At 36.5% G+C, this 19,013-nt stretch overlaps 2 protein-coding genes across 4 annotated transcripts in view; one reads left to right on the top strand and one right to left on the bottom strand.

Moving 5' to 3' along the window:
* Positions 1–180: 180 nt before the first annotated feature.
* rabepk (Rab9 effector protein with kelch motifs) lies at positions 181–3,725 on the bottom strand. Of its 2 annotated transcripts, none has more exons than XM_067485060.1 (8): positions 3,587–3,725; positions 3,052–3,106; positions 2,814–2,968; positions 2,352–2,507; positions 1,864–2,028; positions 869–1,018; positions 569–718; positions 181–447 (listed from the first exon to the last, which is right to left on the bottom strand). In XM_067485060.1, the coding sequence occupies exons 2-8, from the start codon at positions 3,102–3,104 to the stop codon at positions 227–229; spliced, it is 1,050 nt and encodes a 349-aa protein (XP_067341161.1). In that variant the 5' UTR covers positions 3,105–3,106; positions 3,587–3,725; the 3' UTR covers positions 181–226. The 2 variants fall into 2 exon arrangements, with proteins under 2 accessions (XP_067341161.1, XP_067341160.1); XM_067485059.1 differs by having other exon boundaries at positions 3,538–3,715.
* Positions 3,726–3,815: 90 nt separating this feature from the next.
* rgs3a (regulator of G protein signaling 3a) overlaps positions 3,816–19,013 on the top strand; it is a 129,176-nt gene continuing 113,978 nt past the window's right edge. Inside the window, exons 1-5 of one of the 2 annotated variants that reach the window (XM_067485047.1) lie at positions 3,816–3,947; positions 8,623–8,747; positions 16,299–16,349; positions 18,238–18,296; positions 18,402–18,496. In XM_067485047.1, coding sequence (XP_067341148.1) covers positions 8,672–8,747; positions 16,299–16,349; positions 18,238–18,296; positions 18,402–18,496 — 281 coding nt within the window. In that variant the 5' untranslated portion in view covers positions 3,816–3,947; positions 8,623–8,671. The remainder of the gene's footprint in view (positions 3,948–8,622; positions 8,748–16,298; positions 16,350–18,237; positions 18,297–18,401; positions 18,497–19,013) is intronic. The other variant, XM_067485048.1, reaches the window with a different exon arrangement.

The following is a 19,013-nucleotide window of genomic DNA, read 5'->3' as shown; positions in this document are numbered from 1 at the left end:
TACAGGTTTCTCTGCAGGAATAGCTGAGAAAGATGAGGAAAGAAATATTAACTGAATCTAAAATTGGTTTAAATTTGATTTGTATGATGCTCTTTTGAAGTCTTGGCAACTGAGTAACTTAAGGTCAGGAAAAGGACTCCAACTGAGGACCACAAAGAAAGTATGACATGAACAGCTGACTTTAATTTAAACAATTTATTGCAAATTTTTGCAGCATTAAAGCAAATCATGTCACCACAGTCACAATGCAATCATTATATATGACACCTTGAGTGTCCATCCCTCCAAATACAAAGGCCAAATGTATAGTCTCTGCTGGGCTGCTGGCTTGTGCCTCACCTTCATTCTGTTCACCACGTACCTTCCATGGCAACAAACACATTGAGTGATCCAGACGGTTAGGTGGCATATCCCCTTTAAATTTCATGAGCATCCATCTACTTTCATCTGCAAGCAGAGTATCACATGACAATATACACAAATTAATACTTTAGATTCATATGAACTGATGACTAACAGTCATGAAAACAAGAAAACCAATATTCCTTATAGGTTAAAGGCAATATACCAGTGTTGAATCTGTACATGAAGTTGCTGGCTCCATCTGCAGTCATTCCTCCAAATATGTAGATGGTCTTGCCCAGCACCACAGCTGAGTGGGATGCTACTCCTGGTGGGCTGTCTCCTTTGACATGCACTTTATCCCACTTCATGTTCCCTTTAAAACAACAGCCATACAGTTTTTTGGAATTAACCACAATTTTTGAAGCATCTAAGTCATAACATCCAACATACATTTCCATGTGGATCATCTGAAATGAATGCATGCTAGGAAACCTAAATCCTCTTGCAATGATTTCAGGCTTACTTGTGTCAAGAAAGTACATATCATTGTGAAATTTCTCTCCTGCCATGCCTCCATGAATGTAGATCTTTGACCCCACTGCTGCAATAACATGACCATGTCTGGGTGATGGGTGTCTGCCTAGTGTTTCTGGCTGAGACCAGGTGGAAGACACTGGAACACATTTATACAAAAGTTATAATATACTCGTATGATTGTTACCCAGTGACATGTGAGTTTTAAATAAGAAACAACATTATTTTCGATTTTCAGCCTCAAATTGTTTAGATCAAATAAAAACTTATAGCATTTAGTAACATCTGTAAAGAATTATGTAGTATTTATATCAGACAGAGATAAACATACTTAATATTTACTGCTTTTAAATTATCTAAAAATCTGTTCATTGGCTCTAATCAGATTATTTTATGTTTTGAAGATAACCATACAATGAAAAAGTTTAACTTGTCACATCAAGCAGTGATGAAACCAATAATTTTAATGACTGACTTGATACATTTCAGTGACTTTGTAAGTATGGCCTCTGAGCCAACATGCACAAAATTTAAAGTTTTGGAACGGGTACGCCTAAATCAAAATCCTAAGAGTTAATTTTATTCTTGCTCTTTTTACTGTGGAAAATACTTAAATTTGACACAAACAAAAAATGCTGAACAGACTGGATGCTTAAGAAAAAGATTCACAAAGATTCATTACATTCATCTAATTACATCTAATTTAAGTTTGCCATATAATCTCCCAAAAGGTAACAAATAGGGAACAGCTGCTTAATTTAACACACAAAAGTTAATTAAATTATTTACAGTGTAACCAATGGAAAAAGTAATTTCACCTTAAGAAAATACTAAGCAGTTGGACAAAATGTCTTTAATATTTGAGGCTTCATGTTTCATCAACTCATGTTTCATCTTAATGTATTGACCAAATTAAGTCAAATTGAAATCACAGCTTCTTTGTACTGCTCGCTGTGTTAGCAAACTAGTTTCATTGACACAAACCTGTATCGAAGACGTGCAGTTTTTGGTCTGACACAGGTGCAGCTCCAGCTTTGCCACCAGAAAAGACAAACAGCTTGTCCCCAATGCAAGCTGAGTTTGTGTGGTACGTCCTGGGACAGGGGGAGGTCCCGTTTACAGGAACATTCTTCCAGTTAGACCCACTGTCTGGTCAGGAATACACATGGCTGAGTAAATGCTTTTCTATTTACAGAAAGTAATGACCACGTCCAATCTATATAATCATAGCTACAACATTTGTTGTTGAGGGTCTTCTTGCCTGAACAGAATTCTCAATTACCATACTGTCATTTTATGAGACACATGCATGTATCATGTAGAGTCTGCAGGTACTACAATCAAACACTACAGCAGATAATTTCATGGATCTTCATTCCTCTTTAAGTGAAGCCATGTTAACCTGGTTAATCAACCCAGTGCTATCATCACATAAAACACAGATAAGCAGGTACAGCTATATTGGGATTTACCTGTTAGCTGTATTTGCTGGAAACAATTGCGATTGCCAGTCTGCTCTGCTCCCCCAAACACCCACAAGCTCTGAGGGGAGCTCTCTGGGACAAAGCTGCAGTGTTCATACCGTGCCTCCAAACCCTCCCACTCTGGAATGTCCCATTCATGATTATCTGGTAGAGTACAAATAATATCATTAAACTGGCAAATCTTAGAAATGAATAGCAAAGGGTATTATGGATAAAAATATACTACACTGTAATTACAGCATTCAGTGCCAAGTCATTTTCAGTAGGTAAACCCCATTCCTGTATACTTAAATTACACGATTCCCTGAGTTAAATGTATTACTAGGCTTATTAGTATTTTTTAGTTGTGTGTCACATGACTACAGTCAGAACAATTCAAAACAAATGTTTCAAATATATTTTCTTATAAAAGGGAACACTTTTAAATCTCCTCATTGCCATTTTCTTTACCAAGATTTATAATATGACAATGTGAGAAACTGCCGCTGGGATTGGCTCCGCCAACAGTAAGGATTTTTCCTTTGCCTCCTTCTTCGGATGGAATAAAGGTGCAGGTATGGCCCACACTAACACCTGGAGCACTTCCCCTGGGTATCAAAGAATACCTGTGGACAACAGGATTTTTGAAAAAAATAAACATACATGTAGAATTTTTTGAAGCATGACTGATTTATCTTAATTTACTTACCACAGCCCTTCGTTGGGTTTATCTAGAGGCTCAAGAACTGGGAGGAACTCCATACCTGTCAAAGATACATACGAATGAATCTGGTATTATCCTTCTTTACATCTCTTTTCAGCCATCTGATGATGATGAGGATGATGATAAAGAAAACAAATATCCTATACGCTACAGAACAGCTGATACACATCTAGCTTTGATCAACTTTACTTATACAATATATAGTTTACTTCTGTCATAGGTTTTAAAGAACCATCTATCTTGAGCCCTAGGTATAATGGAGCAACTATCAAAGTAACCCAAATAGCTAAGGGAGTTTGACGTTGTAAACGATTGGTCTCTGTAAAACACAGTCATTAATAACATCTGTGATATGATTAGATTCAATTAGCAACAGAACAAAGAATACGCTTAGCGTCACCATGTCGCAATTTTCAAACAGAAACAACCTCAGTTAAACCTATAACGCCAAACCGCTTCCTCCCTACAAACCTGCACTTCCGGGTGTAAAGACACGTGGCAAATTATCCGTGTCATTCACCTGAGGTCGATCTCCTTTGGCAGCACTGTATATCTTCTACACAACCACAGCAGTTGTGGCTAAATTCACTTTAAAGTTAGCGTGTATTTACGGTTCACAGCCATGACACATTTGTACGTTGAAAAGCAGTAAGATTACGCAACAATTGCCACGTTATCGTTGGTCGACACGTTAAAAACGTAGTTGCTATGGTTATGTGAGGCGCGTGCGCAGTTCACTTCTCATGTCTACTTGCTGCTGAAATTTACAACGAGGGACAACAAAGTTGGTATGATCTAACGCGTGCTATTTCTTCGCAAAGACGTGTCTGTCAGTTCCCGTTTGACCTAAAAATTATTGTCTCCCACTTCGATTAAAAAAGGTAGGCTTTGGGCGAGCAACTCCACACTTTTCTTTGCAATGATAGTTACACAGATAGGTAGGAACGCAACGTCCATCTTTTTTAAACTTATATTTATCCTATTTCATATATAAAGTTTTGTTACTTTTATCTGCTATGGTTTATTTGGATTTACAACTAGGGAACATGTCTTCACCGTTACTTTGCAGGGGATCTTTTCATTTATGCTGAATAAACGAGTGTTTAAAGCATCCAGAAATGCCCTTAAAACCTTAGTAATATTTCAAACCAACTGTGGGTTCTTAAAGGTTTACGGGTGCTTACCTGTGATGTGGTTGGAGAAATACATGTAAACATGTGTTTCTACAGAAATGAGTAGAAACACAGCCCACATCATTTTTTATGCTTGTCCACCAACAGGAACAGTGTCCACGTGGCTTCTAAAATCACTCCAGGCAGACAAATAATAATTTAACATACAAGCTACTGTATACTATATTGCATTGACATTTTAATGGATTTCGTGTAATGCGTTTATAAAATGTGACAAAGTGACTGCTGACGTTTGTCTCTCTCAAAACTGCATTTCATATTAAGGCCAGTAGGTTGTGCCGTTGTACTTTTTTTGTAGAAACTTGGGCTTTAGGGCGTTTGCTATATTGACCAGTAGATTTTTTTTGGGGGGGGGGGTAATGCTCATGTTTTTATGTGTTCATTTACTAAAATGTAAGCAAACAAAAAATCTTGCTGTTAACCTCTGACTGATCAGTATTAAGAGGGGTGACATGACAAGAACATTCAACATAAAAGTATATTTTGGATACTCACTAGTATTAATACAAAAACTATTAAAACAACATATTTGACTAACAAATATTCTTCGTTTCATGTCCTGATGGTGCCATTAAACATTAACATAATAGAAGGACTAGAAAAGTACAGTACAATGCATGTGATGATGCATCCACAATCAAGCAATGAGGAACATGGAATGATAAATATACAATGTGAAATATGAATATTCATTCACAAAGGCAGATACTGATGTAAATGTAAACCAGTTCAAACCAGTTCAACATCCCAATACAAATTGTAAAATTTGAGATCTGTAACCTAGTGTAATCATGGTATCTATTATTGATTATATTTAAACTAATTTATCTCATTTAGCCACCATGCTTCTCAGCTCTGCACTAATTTGTCTTTTGTCCTTCCACAGTAATGGGATTCACCCTCGTCAAACTGCACAGTCATCACCCATCTTCTAGCACAAATTGAAAATTCATCTTTTCGAAGAGCATGTCCCACACTCTCCTATTTATCTCTTTTATCTTAATTAAGCCTCCTTCGCCTCTACTTTCCTCTTCCAGTGGCACCTGATATGACTCCTCCTTTACACTTCTCTGCCTTCAACAAGTCGTATATCTGTACCTTCCCATCCCTTATCATGGCTGAACTTGATTTGTTACTGATACGTTAGCAGTCACTTTTCATAATATAATATTAATGAATATTTATAACTTTCAAAAACATAAATGGCCTAAAATGTTTGTTTACTTTAGCGTGTCTGTGTGGGAGACTGAAAGTCCCATTTTTAACTAGCCATGTCAGTATATTTCTGCCCAGTTTCCCTTTCAGGAAGGCAGAGTGATTTTCAGAGAACTCCTTTGTTTTCTCTTCAGTGTAACTGATAAGAAAAAATAATGAATCAGGGGATTTTGGGGGGAGAGACAGAATGAGAGGAAAAAGGAAAATGATTCTGACTTTTTTAAGGGACAGGAGGCAGGAAGAAGAGATAATTGAAGTAATGTTTTTTTATCAGCCCAAAATAGTTTCTCAGAGTGCATTCTATTGTTGGGAACATGGAGTGTGTACAGCATCTCCTCATTTGAATTTGGACACTGTGTGTCACGGGCAGCAGGCATTTCAACACCCTGATTTTTTTTAATTTATTTTTTCTTCTTTAAATAAAGCTGGATTTTGGTGCATTCTCGGTGGGCGGGCCATTCTTAATCAGGATTAATGTGGAAAGTTCATCTCTGGGTTACTGGTACACTGCCACTGGACAAGATGTCAAAACAATGTGCTTAAGCAATCACTATTGTGTCACATTTCACCTGAAGGTGTGTTAAATCATGCTGTGAACTAATCTGGATTATTGCCACAACCACACCAATAGCTTAGTTCAGTCTAGTACATCATGCCATCAATCATTCTCTGTGGGTATTTTAAAAACCATATTAACCTTTTTTTTTCCTTTTGCTTTTTCTGTTCGTGTTTGCTCTAGAAGAGGCTTTAGGCTGATTTTGTTTATGTTATGCGTTCCATCACTTGGCTTTTAAAGATATTTTAACTGGACGAGAAAGAATAAGTGAAATTGTTTTATGTTTATTCACATATATCAAGCTTTTATGAATAAACTGAAGTTTTGAAGTGAATGGTCATAGACTTTCTTTTGGAAACCAACTGATCTATTTTTTGAAACAGAGCTGGCATTTTTTTAGTTCATCTTGGATTGTCAAATTAATACTTTTGTCTTTGCATAAATATAAATGTCAGAAGACTGTGAGTGCATGCGGCAGTTGTAGAGTACAGTGAATAGATCATATATTGTTTAGTCAAGTTCAAATAGACCTAAACCAACCAGCCTATGAAAATCAGGAAACCTCTCTTACAACAGAAAGCAACAATATTGCCTTGCCTCACATTCAAAACTGCACATTAATAACGAACCGGTTAAACAGTTAATTAAAATATACAGGTGAAGCGTTTTAAGACTTTGTGGTATGTGTCCAGATTAATTTAACAATTCATTATTTGCTGCTCAATGGATAGATGACTTCAAGACATAACTAAACTAAAAGTGATGTCGCTATTGATCTATGTCCTTTACAAACTACTGTGGATATTTGGTCCACATTTAGGGCAGATAATTATAAAATCTTGGCTTTAGGCTATAGTACACCACTTCTGTAAATGAGGAAGCTGTGGCTTGACAGTATTAGTGATGCAGAATATGGAAATGAATTGGTGGATTTGTTGTGCATTTTCACACATTTAATAATATGCACTTCCCTTCAAAAGCATTGCAACAGTGAGGCCAATTTCTTTATTTTTGCAGTGACTGAAAACATTTGGGTTTGACATCAAAAGATTAATATGAGATAAGAGATCAACATTTCAGCTTTTATTTCCAGGTATATCTGGATCTGATACACAACTTATAAGATGGCACCTTTTGTGTAAACCCACCGATTTTTCATATGAGCAAAAGTATTGCAACAGATAGACTTAAAATAAATGAGACTTCATATTTAGTTGCAAAACCTTTGCTTGGAATAACTGCATCGAGCCTGTGACCCATTGACATCCCCAAACTTTTGCATTCTTCTTTTGTGATGCATTTCCAGGCTTTCACTGTAGCCTCTTTTAATTGTTGTTTGTTTTGGCGGGTTACTCCCTTCAGGCTCCAGGTAAAATGCATTCTCTATATGGTTTGAGTCTGGAGATTGCCTTGGCCAGTCTAAAACCTTCCACTTCTTGCCCCTGATGAATCCCATTGCTGCTTTGGCAGTGTGTTTTTCATCATTATCTTGCTGCATGATGAAGGATCTCCCAATGCATCTTTCTTTAATGTGGCAGACAAAATGTTTTTGTAGACTTCTGAGTTTATCTTGGTGCTGCCATCGTGTGTTACATCATCAATGAAGATTATTGAGCCCATCCTAGGGTCCTGTATGTCACAGATGAGATGGTATGTTTGTGATCATGAGCAGATTCTTTCTCTAAAATTTAGCTTATCCATTACTTTGGTAAAGATTAATCTTTGTCTCATCAGTTCACAAAACTTTGCCCTAGAATCTTTGAGGCTCTTTACCTTTTAGCAAATTCCAGCCTGGCCTTCCTATTCTTTTTGCTAATGAGTAGTTTGCATCTTCTGGTGTACCCTCTGTACTTTTGTTCATGAAGTCTTCGGCAGCAGTAGATTGTGATACCTTCACTCCTGCCATCTGGAGGTTGTTCCTGATGTTACTAACAGTTGTTTTAGGGTCTTTATTTACAGCTCTCACAATGTTTCTGTCGTCAACTGCTGTTGTTTTCCTTGGTCTACCTGTTCGATGTCTGTTACTTAGTACACTGTTGGGTTGTTTCTTCTTCAGGACATTCGAAGTGGTCTTACTGGCTATGGCCAGTGTTTTTGAATGGGCTCTAATTGATTTTTCATCTTCTCTTAGCTTCACAATTGCAGAGACAGCTCTCTGGTTTTCATGTTGGTTAAACCTCTTAACTTAACCCAAATCTGAATCTGGAAATAAAATCTGAAATTTAGATCTCTTGTCTCATATTAATTTTGTTTATGTCAAACCCAAATGTTTTAATCTACTGCAAAAACAAAGGATTTGGGCTTGCTGTTAAAGTACATTTGGAGGGGAGTGTATATAAATATAGTAGATAATCATTCACCTGTCTGTTGTGCAGATTGATGTCTATTTTATAAAGATGGAAATTGTGAATTCCTGCAATTATAGTTATCTACACTAGTTGAAGCATGGATTGAAAGTCAAAACAATATCAGATTTTTGAAGATTTCTTTACAAAAAAATGATCTGTTTTCCCTAATCTTTTTAATTGTATGCATGTGCACACACATACACACATACACAAACAGGCATCAAGTTTCGTTTCTTCTCTATAGCTGCTGAAACCATTTTGTCTGCAGTAGAAGCTAGCATTCTTTCTCCAAGATGACCTGTTTCAGAGTTTATCTGCAGAAACCCCACACTAACTCTCCTGACACATCCTTCCTCGTCAGTACCCATGGTGAGTACACCGTTGTTTTGCGTTTTTTAGAATGTCTGGGATAGTTTAAAATGATGGTATGCATCATTAGCTTCAACAAGGCCTGCAAAGTATGTGTCTGTATTTATTTGTCTACAGCGGTGATGGTAAAGGTTTGTGTTATATACATGTTTGTGTCACATGCTGTAGGTCTGACAGCACAGACACTTGATCCTCCAGTGTGACTAACATGAGAAAGATATTACCAGCAGCAACAAGTGGGCTCAGATGTACCAATGAGTCCTTTGGTCTGGTAATGAGAGTGCTCGTCTTTATCTGGTGACACCCTTAATCATTTTCGAAAGTATTAACGAGCCTGGAGAAGGGTGCACCTGTACTGTTTCCTAAGACTAAAGCCTCATCCATTATCCAGTCTACCTGTCTACAAAATGGATATGGATAATATTGGAAGTTACAGTATGTCTGTGATGCCTCAGGAGGAGGTCTAGATTTCTGTGTCTGACATTAAAGGCTTATTCAGAGGATTAATTAGAACACAGCTGTGTAGTAAAACATCGGAAAAATTGTGTTTGATATTTCCTGTTACTTTGTGGAAATAGAAAACATGAGATTTATAGAGCTACTTTGAAGCATCTTGGGAGCTTTTTGCTGTGTTTGATCAGATGTGTGACATAAGGCACAAATTGGCCTCATGGGTACTTCTCCAAAATTTGCTTGGACAGCCTTCCTCCCTTTCATCATAAGCCTGACCCCTGCAGCCTTCAAACATGGTATTTAGTCCTTGGAGTGTAGTCAGAATGAAATATCTCAATCTATCCTCTGCGGAGCATTCTGTATGATTTTTGGTGACTCTCTGTTATCCATTTAAGTTGCTTTACTCTACATGCTTAACATTAGGCCAAAATAAAAACATTAACACAACTTACTATTCTTTGGATTTTTTTTTTTTTGAAGGATCTCTATGTGGTGTTATGCATGGTATTAGCATTTAATTAGTTTATTTTGTGTGCACTTTTAGAACTGGGTCAGATTTGTCCATGAGCTGGACTAATATTTGGTGGAGTGTGCCTGTTAACACCATCAGGGAAAGATTTTTCTCTGCCAAGACTGCAATACAGTCATCTATGTGGTCAGGGCCTAATGTTTTCACTTTCCCTCTAGCATTTGTGTCTTAGGTATAGTATAGGTTTCGCCAGTTCTTTCTTTCAGTTTTTTAGTCTGTGTCGAGCACTGTTTAAATAAATTGACAACACCTTTTATTATTTCCTTCACCAGTTTTACGTTTCTTCTTTTGATACAATTTTTAAAGTACAAGGACTGCAATATCAAAAGAATTTACTGATGCATTGGGAAGTTCATGGCATGGGGATGTGCTTGGTCTGCAGTTGTCAGGAACTACCAAAAGTGCATCAGTGCATCCCAGTTTATTGCGTATGGGGCTGTGTAGCCACATACAATGCTTTGGACTTTGTTCTGCTTAGAAACCATAGGTTCTGCCATTCATATGGATGTTCCTTTGGCACTTACCACTTAAGTTAAAATTGTTGCTGACCAAGTACACCCCTTCATGGAAATGGTATTGCTTGAGGTCATTGGGCTCTTTAAGTGGGATAATAAACCCTTCCACAATGCAAAAATGGTTCAAAGAATGGTTTGAGGAAGACAGTGAGTTTGATGTGTTTGCTTGGCCCAAAAATTGTGGGATGTGGGATGTGCTAGAAAAACCAAGTCCATTGAGGCCCCACCTATCACAACTTACAGGACTTACAGGATGTGCTACTGATTGCTTGGTGCCACATACCACAGCATACATTCAGAGGTCTAGTGCAGTACGTGCCTCAACAGATTAGGTCTGTTTAGGTGGCAAAAGGGGAACTTACTAAATATTAAGTGTAGTCATAATGTTATGGCTGATCAATGTATTTCACTGTCAAACAAAAAGCCTTTTTATGGACACAGGCACACACTCAGGCAAGTTACAACTAGGATGTTTTTTACTGCCTAATAACCTAAAATGTCCCACTTTGCTGCCAGGGAATTTAAAGTGCCTTGACATGTTTTGATGTGTAACTACTGTTTGGAGTGCTGTGGAGTTAAGTTTCAGTTTTTTTTTTTCAGCTTTTGTGTGTTTTGCAAACGTTTCTTTGGCAGTCTCATTTCTTCTGTAGAGTTAATTGGGGCTTGAGGCAATGCTTATGCCGTGACAGACTGGAAGAGGCAAAGGAGAGAGGATAGGAGCGAGGGAAATGACACTGGAGAAATAAGCTTTGTCAGACAGAAAGACAAACCAGGGTTTTACTAGAGATCTATTCACTTTTTATTAGAAATAATAAAGCTTGTCCTACATTTACATTTTACAGTTACATCTACAAAAAATGTCTGATAACCTGGCCTTTAATTTGCAAAAAGATTAGTGATGCTCCAGTAGGTTTATTTTATATCTTCAGACTTCTCATATTTGCCATAATGTATTTGAGAATATGACCTTATTCTGATTTAATGGGTGAACCTGGGAAAATTGTTAGTTGCTAGTTATTAGCAAGTTCTCAGTTCTGGCTGAGTAACAACATACAAATAAATGGACAATCAATGAAGCATTTAGGCGAGTTTTAGAGGTAAAGTGAACTTTTTTCATGCATATTATTCCTCAGAGATGAGAAGAGAAAATATGTTTTTTTTCTGTTACTAGTTGTCCTTGTCCAAACAGAGCTATTCTTATTTTTGAGTTTTTCATGAATAAGAATCACCACTTTAATTACTGCATTGCATGGAGCATTTAACCCCCTTTCCCTCTTCTGTGATTGTGGGTAATTTGTGTAAGTACCCTGTTGTCATGATTAAAGTACACAGAGCATTTTAGATTATTAAATATGACAGGCCAGTCCCTTTTGGAAATATGAAATTTCTATTCTTTCATATATTGTATTCACCCAGACTGTCTTCTTGGCAGCTATCAAATAATGTTCTAGTGTTCTGTCAGTCAAGCCTTATTGGCTTCGGACATATAGTTGTCTTCATCTCCGGATGCAATGGCCACAGTATATTTCATCTACTTCCTCAATTAGATAATGCAGTGCAAGCTTCATCTCACTGGTTTTGGCAGCTAAGACGGAAGGAGAAGGAGATGAGTTTTGGGCAGTTGTGTAAGCAGCCCATTAAGAGAAATGAGAGGACACCTTGTGTGTCTCTCATCAAATCTGCTCTTTGTTCCCCCTTTGGATCAAATGGGATGAATTGGCGCTCATCCCAGATGGAAACTTTAAATACTATACACAGCAGTTTCCCAACTTTTCAAAATGGCTCCTGTTCTCATAGAAATGTTACAGAACATGGATTAACTCTAGGCTCTTTCTTAGTCCTTTCTGCTGATAATGGCTACTTTAACTGTCACATAAAGACCAACAGTGTCCCCTGGCTGGGTCTCATTGGATGGTGGTGGGGCACAGGTTTTCAAATGTAAATGTGACAATTAAGCTGCAAAGCCTATTAAAGCAGACAGGAAAGGAGTGGGAGGCTGAGGATAATGAGAGCCACACTTAGAGGCATACTACATAACCTTCTCACCAGCTTGACAATTTTATTATTTCTTTGGTAATCTGATTGAAGATGTATTTTGGTGTTACATTCAGTACATCCGAGAAATTTTAAAGCCGTATACCTGTGTTGATTATGTCAGCGTGTGTTATTGAGTAGAAAATGCAAGGGTACCTACAGAAAGAGCCAAACAGGCCCTGTCACTGTTGCAGTGACAAAGTAAGACATTTTTAGCCCGACAAAAAGTAACAAAATGGAGATGGAAACAACAACATTTGCAACAGATGTTCAAATGTGTTCTTGATAACCGACACATGGTTATATGACATTTGAAAGTACTGGATTTCTCTTTGGCAGCATAAAACCAGTATTATTTTGTCATCTATGATTGTGCATCTTTCTCTATGTAAAGGTTGAAGTGTGGCACCTCTACACACATAGTGCATTCAGAAAGTATTTACACCTCCTTGCTTTTTTTCAATTTTGTTATGTTGCAGCCTAAACTAATTTTTCGTTTCATAATTCTACACTCAGTACCCCATAATGACAAATTAAAAATATAATTTTCGAAATGTTTGTAAATGTATTAAAAAGAAAAAACTGAAATATCACATGTAACATAATATTGTTTTTATATATAGAGAGAGAGAGAGAGATTGATTGATTTAAAAAAAGCCCGGCTCTTCAAAGCCCGAGCCCTGTTGTCCATTTAAGATTTGTAGAGGCAGCTGTGCTCTTTGGACCTGCAGTGCAGCAGATTTTTTTTTTGTAGCCTCCCCCAGATCTGTGACTTAAAATAATCCTGTCTCTGATCTCTGGAGGTAGTTCATTTGACCTCATGGCTTTTGTTCTGATACAGTATGCATTGTCAGCTTTGAGGCCTTCAGAGGTTTGTTCCCCTCAAAATCAAGTCCAATCACTTCAATTTACCACAGGTGGATCCAAATTAAGGTGTAGAAATAACTCAGGAACAATGAAAATTAATGGGAAGCACCTGAGCTAAATTAGAAATTTTGTTGCAAAGGGGCTAAATACTTAGGCCAATGTGATATTTCAGTTTTCCCTTTTTTATTTATTCATTGATATAACATTTCTAAAATTCTCTTTTCACTTTGTCATAAAGGGCTGCTGAGTGAAGGAGGTTTGAACACTCTGAATGCACTGTAAAGCTTGTTTTCTTTGACCTTACTATACCCTCTAAATCCTGCTGTACATATTAGTCCCACAGCAGAACCTGGAGAATGGCATCTCTAGCAACTAAGGGTGCATTTAGTGCATTTCTGAAGTACCAAGGTGAAGGATAAAGTGTACAGAGGAAAGTGTACATTTAGAAAGTTCAATAAAATGGTAGTAATATATCCAAGAAACATTTCAAGGCATTTGTTGAACTCTAAAACTATTAATACTGGAGTTGCTATAGAGTTCTTGTGACACTTGATCTGTATTTTATATGCAGCCACATATATTTGTTTTCACTTAATTCAATATGTATATCACTGTAAGCATGTTCCAGTAATTTGTATTAGCTAATACTTTAGAGGACTTTAGTATTTTTCATGTAGATTACATTCACTGGCACCGTTTGTCTAACTGTAGAAAGTGCATAATGCTCAAATAAACCAAAAAGCCATATTTGCATTCTTCAAAACTAATTTAAAAGGATTAGATCTCTTTACAGCTGCTGCTGAGGGTCTATGGCAAAGCTGACTTGGCAGATGATTGCTTTGGACAGCCATAAAATTTAGCACATTTTTAGACAGTAGCTCAGAACAATTATCTTTATCTAAACTCAGCCTTCTGAATATTATTTTAATAATATATGTACATGATTATAATAAGAGAGAGACATTGTTAGTTTAATGGATGTAGAGTAGTCTTGTATCTACACTGTGCATGTGCTGAAGTTTATTTTCATGTATGTTCATGTGTTATGTGGGTGTCTTTTCATTTGTGCATGCCTTAACTCACAGTGCTGTCATGTCTGCCATGCTCTATTAAATCATTCTTGTTCTCACAGGCTGTAACCTCTGCTTCTAAATGCCAGGGCATGTGTTTTCTGAAAAGACATCTCCTCTGTTTTTTGTGCTTCATTTTTCCAGCCACCCCTGAAAACCTTTGCAATTTTATCCTTTATTGTTACGGTTGACTGTTACTTACCCCTTAGCAATGTTTTTCTTTCCTTTTATGAACTGCTGTTAAAAACAAGCATAATTTATTTTCTATACTGGGGCAGTATATTGACCCCATTAATGAAGTATCAGCTTTAGTCATTCAAGACTAAAGGAAATTTCATTTATGACATAAATACTCTTACTCTTGCTGCCTGTTTACTAAAAACATAAATATGTGCTATACATTTAAACAGTAGGAAGTGTTGTCCTTGTGATTAATTATTTACAGGAAACAGGAAAGGTTTTACTTCATTGGATCTTACAATTACGCTGTTTTGAATACCATTCTGCATCTTGTATAGGTTGGACAAATATACTGGTATTTCCAAAATACAAAAACCAGAAAGAGCTATAACACAAATTTCTGAGACAGCTTCCATCTAAATAATCAGATCTGGACAAAATTCATGGATTATGATAGACTTTAATGTTACTTTCCTAAAGCCTTAGATTGACAATAGTGTGTATTTCTCTGTTTTTACACTGCAGATCTCCTGAAATAGTATTGTCAAACTGCATTTGCCTCTATTGTTAATATTTACTTTGGCTTACACCTTCAATATGATATAGATTGAATTTTATACTTTTGAGATGGCTTCATAAAAAAATTCTCATCCATTTTAGCTTTAATACATATTTGTATCAGGCAAGTTCGGATGTACCAAGAATGTATTTCAAACAGTGTTTTCAATTAGTTTTTTTTTTTTTTTTTTGACCACAGCCAGAGGCACAAAACTACGCCAAGTTGGGAAGTGTGGGAATAACAAACAGCACTTGTACCCAAGCTCTAAAGTGCCAGCACCGTTATCACACAATGTCGCTCCCACATTTTAGCTTTAGACTGTGCCCTTAAGAACAGAATTAATTTAGTATAGCACAAAGCCAATGTTAGCTGTGGCCGTGTCAACATGGCTAACAAGTCTCCTAGCACTGCTAACAGCACAGAAAAGAAGAGAAGGTGAGAAACCAGCAGACGGAAAGTGTTCAGGGAAGAAAAAGTGACAGATGATAGGCAGTTGACAAAGGGAAACCTTAACCTTAAAAACTACAAAAATAAAGTAAGTTCAACCAAATATAACTATTTAAAATTATGGTAACTTTCTCTTTTTGTCCTTAGATGGGAGTTACCGGAGTATTGCAGTGTGAACAGAGTTTTGCAGTCATAGCATGCAGAACAAACGGATACTGTACACACACACACGCACACACACGTGCACACGCACACACACACACACACACACACACACACAATGGTGTCTGGCCCCGAGAGGCTGCTTGACTTTTTTTTTTTTTTTAGTCTACAGTTGTGTAGTGATTTCAAAACTGTTGCTTGTGTTTCCTCTGCTGCCAGTTTTGATGTTGGGAAGTCTAACATCTTATGAGGATCCATGATATCCTTTCATACTTATTTTATTGTTTTGGTATTTGAAATTTAGATGAAATGTGGTCATGATAATTTGAAGGCTGATTTTGCATGTATGTCATAACTATGCTCTGTAACCAAATGAGTTAAAGGGATAGGATATTTTGTGAACAGTGCTTATTTTTTTCTTTTTTTCTGTGGAGATAGAAGATAGATATAGTACCAGTGTAATCATTCTTCAAGCTATAGCCACGGGATGTTTAAGTTGGCTTAGTATAAACACAGGTAGCAGGGGAACAGCTGAGCCGGTTGCTGGATGTGACCAGGGTGCACTATCATGAATTGAATTTTCACCTTGAGGTTGCCATGCAACCACTGGTGGAAGTGGTATTTATTTCTAAACATTTTTATTTTTTAGGCCAACTCCAAAAAGGTCGACTCATTATGTGTTTAACAATGATAACTATTTATCTTCCATAACTCTCGTTCTCTTGTTTTCAATAGGTCAGTTGAAGCTGTCAGTCATTCAAGAGCATCAAACACTTGTTGTTAGCGGTGAGTCACTGTCATGAAGACACTGCTCATTTGTAATAAATGTAGTATACAATATGTTCCTGGTGTGTGTGTGTGTGTGTGTGTGTGTGTATATATGTGTATATATGTGTGTGTGTATGTATATATATATATATATATATATATATATATATATATATATATATATAAAAGATATATTTGGTATAGTTACATGGTACAGTTGCTGATCTCCTGTTAAAGTGTCACCATGAAATGGGTTGTTTATTTTGGTCTCCCAGCAACCAACATTATGCTCCCTCCTTCTTTTGCCGTGTCATCTCTCTTTGTAAGTGGTCCTACACCAATTAGATGTTAAACTCCATGTTTTTCTCAGTGTTTAACCATGCAATATATTCTGTTTTATGACAGAAAATATGAAATCATTTTTACTACTTTAATATACATTCACAAAAGGAATTTTGAATAATTAAACACACTTCAAATTATTCAACATCACTACTAAACATGTCTTTAAATCATAATTACCACCTCTGTAAATGCACACTTGTGGTAAATACACTGGTAAATGGTGCATTTACAGTATTTCAGGGAATGTGGAGGCCATCTCATTTAAAATTAACTTAAAGCAACCAACAACCAATTTACTATGTATGCTATTTGTGTATTTAGCCTCAGTAGAGTAGACACTCCCCTAGCACTTCAGTCAAAATGGAGTTGAACCTGTGGTGGTGTATTGCATGCAAAATCACTTACACTTTCAAGAACCCAACAGAAAGTCATCCGCAATAAGGTCTGTAGGTCTTTAAATTTTTTCATGTTGAGCACAGTAAACTTTGCTTTACTGTAAATAAGACGTTATTAAGTTGCAAAACATCACATGCACACAAAGTGTAACAATAAGTGTGTTTTGGTCTTCAAAACAATTTTGATAAGAGAATTAATACCACTTATAAACATTATTGATATTTCACACAGAATTACAAACTAAATATGATTTTGGTTTAAATGTTAAATCATCTACTTCTACAGTGCTTTTTTTACCCAAAGCACTTTAAAATGTTGCTTCTCATTCACCCATACACTCATACACCAACTAAAATACAACCTATTATTATTTTATTTGTTTAAGGGTTTGGGTTAAAAATTAGGGTGATTTTTGTTGATATTAAGCTGACTTTTTTTGTGTATTTCTTAATGTCCCGAGAAAGGTTCACTTTCTTGAATTGATTCGAGAAATCACTTTATGACGTATTCCTGTCTCAGCGTGGGGCTGATAGCTTCTGAAACCCAGCCATGTATTCTTGTTTTCCCTTAGCAAACAGCTGGTGGGGGAATTTATTCAGTGCTATGTCTTGGCCCAGAATAAAATATCCACAATGAAATTGCTTTTCTTTGTGGATATTAAGGAAGAGATAAACTCCATCGAATGATGGTTTACTCATGCTACTTGAGCAGCTGTTTCTATATACTGTGTATATTTTCCTTTTGAATTCTTAGCCTTTGGAAATACGTCTTGGCTTCTTGGGAATCATTGCCTCAGCCTGTTATTTCAGCAGCCAAGCATCCTCTTTCTCCACATACTGTACTTTAAAAGAAACAAATAGGGGGATGGGAATTTGACAAACTATATTAAAGTATGGCATTTAAAAAAATATTTTTATATTGGTAATTATCTATTTTGCACTCTCTGAATCTCCTGCAGAGGACAACATGAACAGTCACCTTTTTGTAACAATATAGAATTTCATTTTAAAAGTCTAAATACCAGACACTGCACCTTATGGTAGAGTAATTGTCACCAAAAAGTCAAGATTTAAGTATAATATTATGTTATGATGTGTTACATAATTTATATTTACAAATTGATTTATTAATTGTCTTTATTAAATTCTAACATCGATGTACAAAGTTTTGGAGGCAAGGGGCATGCTGGAAGATTGCCAGGGACCATGCGACTCTTATGTCAAGGTATGTGCCACTGTACTGAATGATATGAGGAAGCTCACAAATTTTAATGAAGACTAGATTATCTGTGGCTTTGTTTTGCTGTTTTTGTTTTGTTGTTTTTTTCAGGTTGGCATGTTCCCAGACAGTGATCCTGGTAACAGACATAAGACTCAGATGGTACCTGACTGTAGGAATCCCATCTTCTTACAAACCTTTTATTTGTAAGCATTTGTCCCAGATATCTAGCATAGCATTTTTTAAAAGTAATAGTTTGGTTTAGCTTAATTCAAAACTCATTTGAGTCCTTAACTGAAGCACCACACTATGCTGCTGGGCTCCAATGTTACATATCCCACCTGTGCCATTTAAAACCTTGAAGTTGTGCATATGAATTACAGGGAAAGGCACACTGCATGTGAAGAGAGCATATACCATATATGATACCATATATCATGTCATTACATTATTCTACCTTTAAGCACAGTTGTACACTTTTCAAGTGTGATTGTAGCTAATATTCCAGTGGGAACTATTAATTTACTTCAAATAAACGTGTGCTTGGACAGAAAGCAGGGCATTTTATTCACATGAATAGCAATAGACTATGCAGTCCATATTGATTAGTCCCTAACAGCCAATGAATCAACTTTATAGACATTAGCTGCAAATCAGCAAGCAACAGACAATTGTGATGTGTATGTGCAGTTTGTGTTTGTGTATTCACGTTTAGTTTATCCT

The sequence above is a fragment of the Channa argus genome, chromosome 18 (assembly GCF_033026475.1).
Source record: "Channa argus isolate prfri chromosome 18, Channa argus male v1.0, whole genome shotgun sequence".
Taxonomy (NCBI): Eukaryota; Metazoa; Chordata; class Actinopteri; order Anabantiformes; family Channidae; genus Channa; species Channa argus.
The sequence above is the reverse complement of the archived record's forward strand: the minus strand, read 5'-3'. Positions and strand labels throughout refer to the sequence as shown.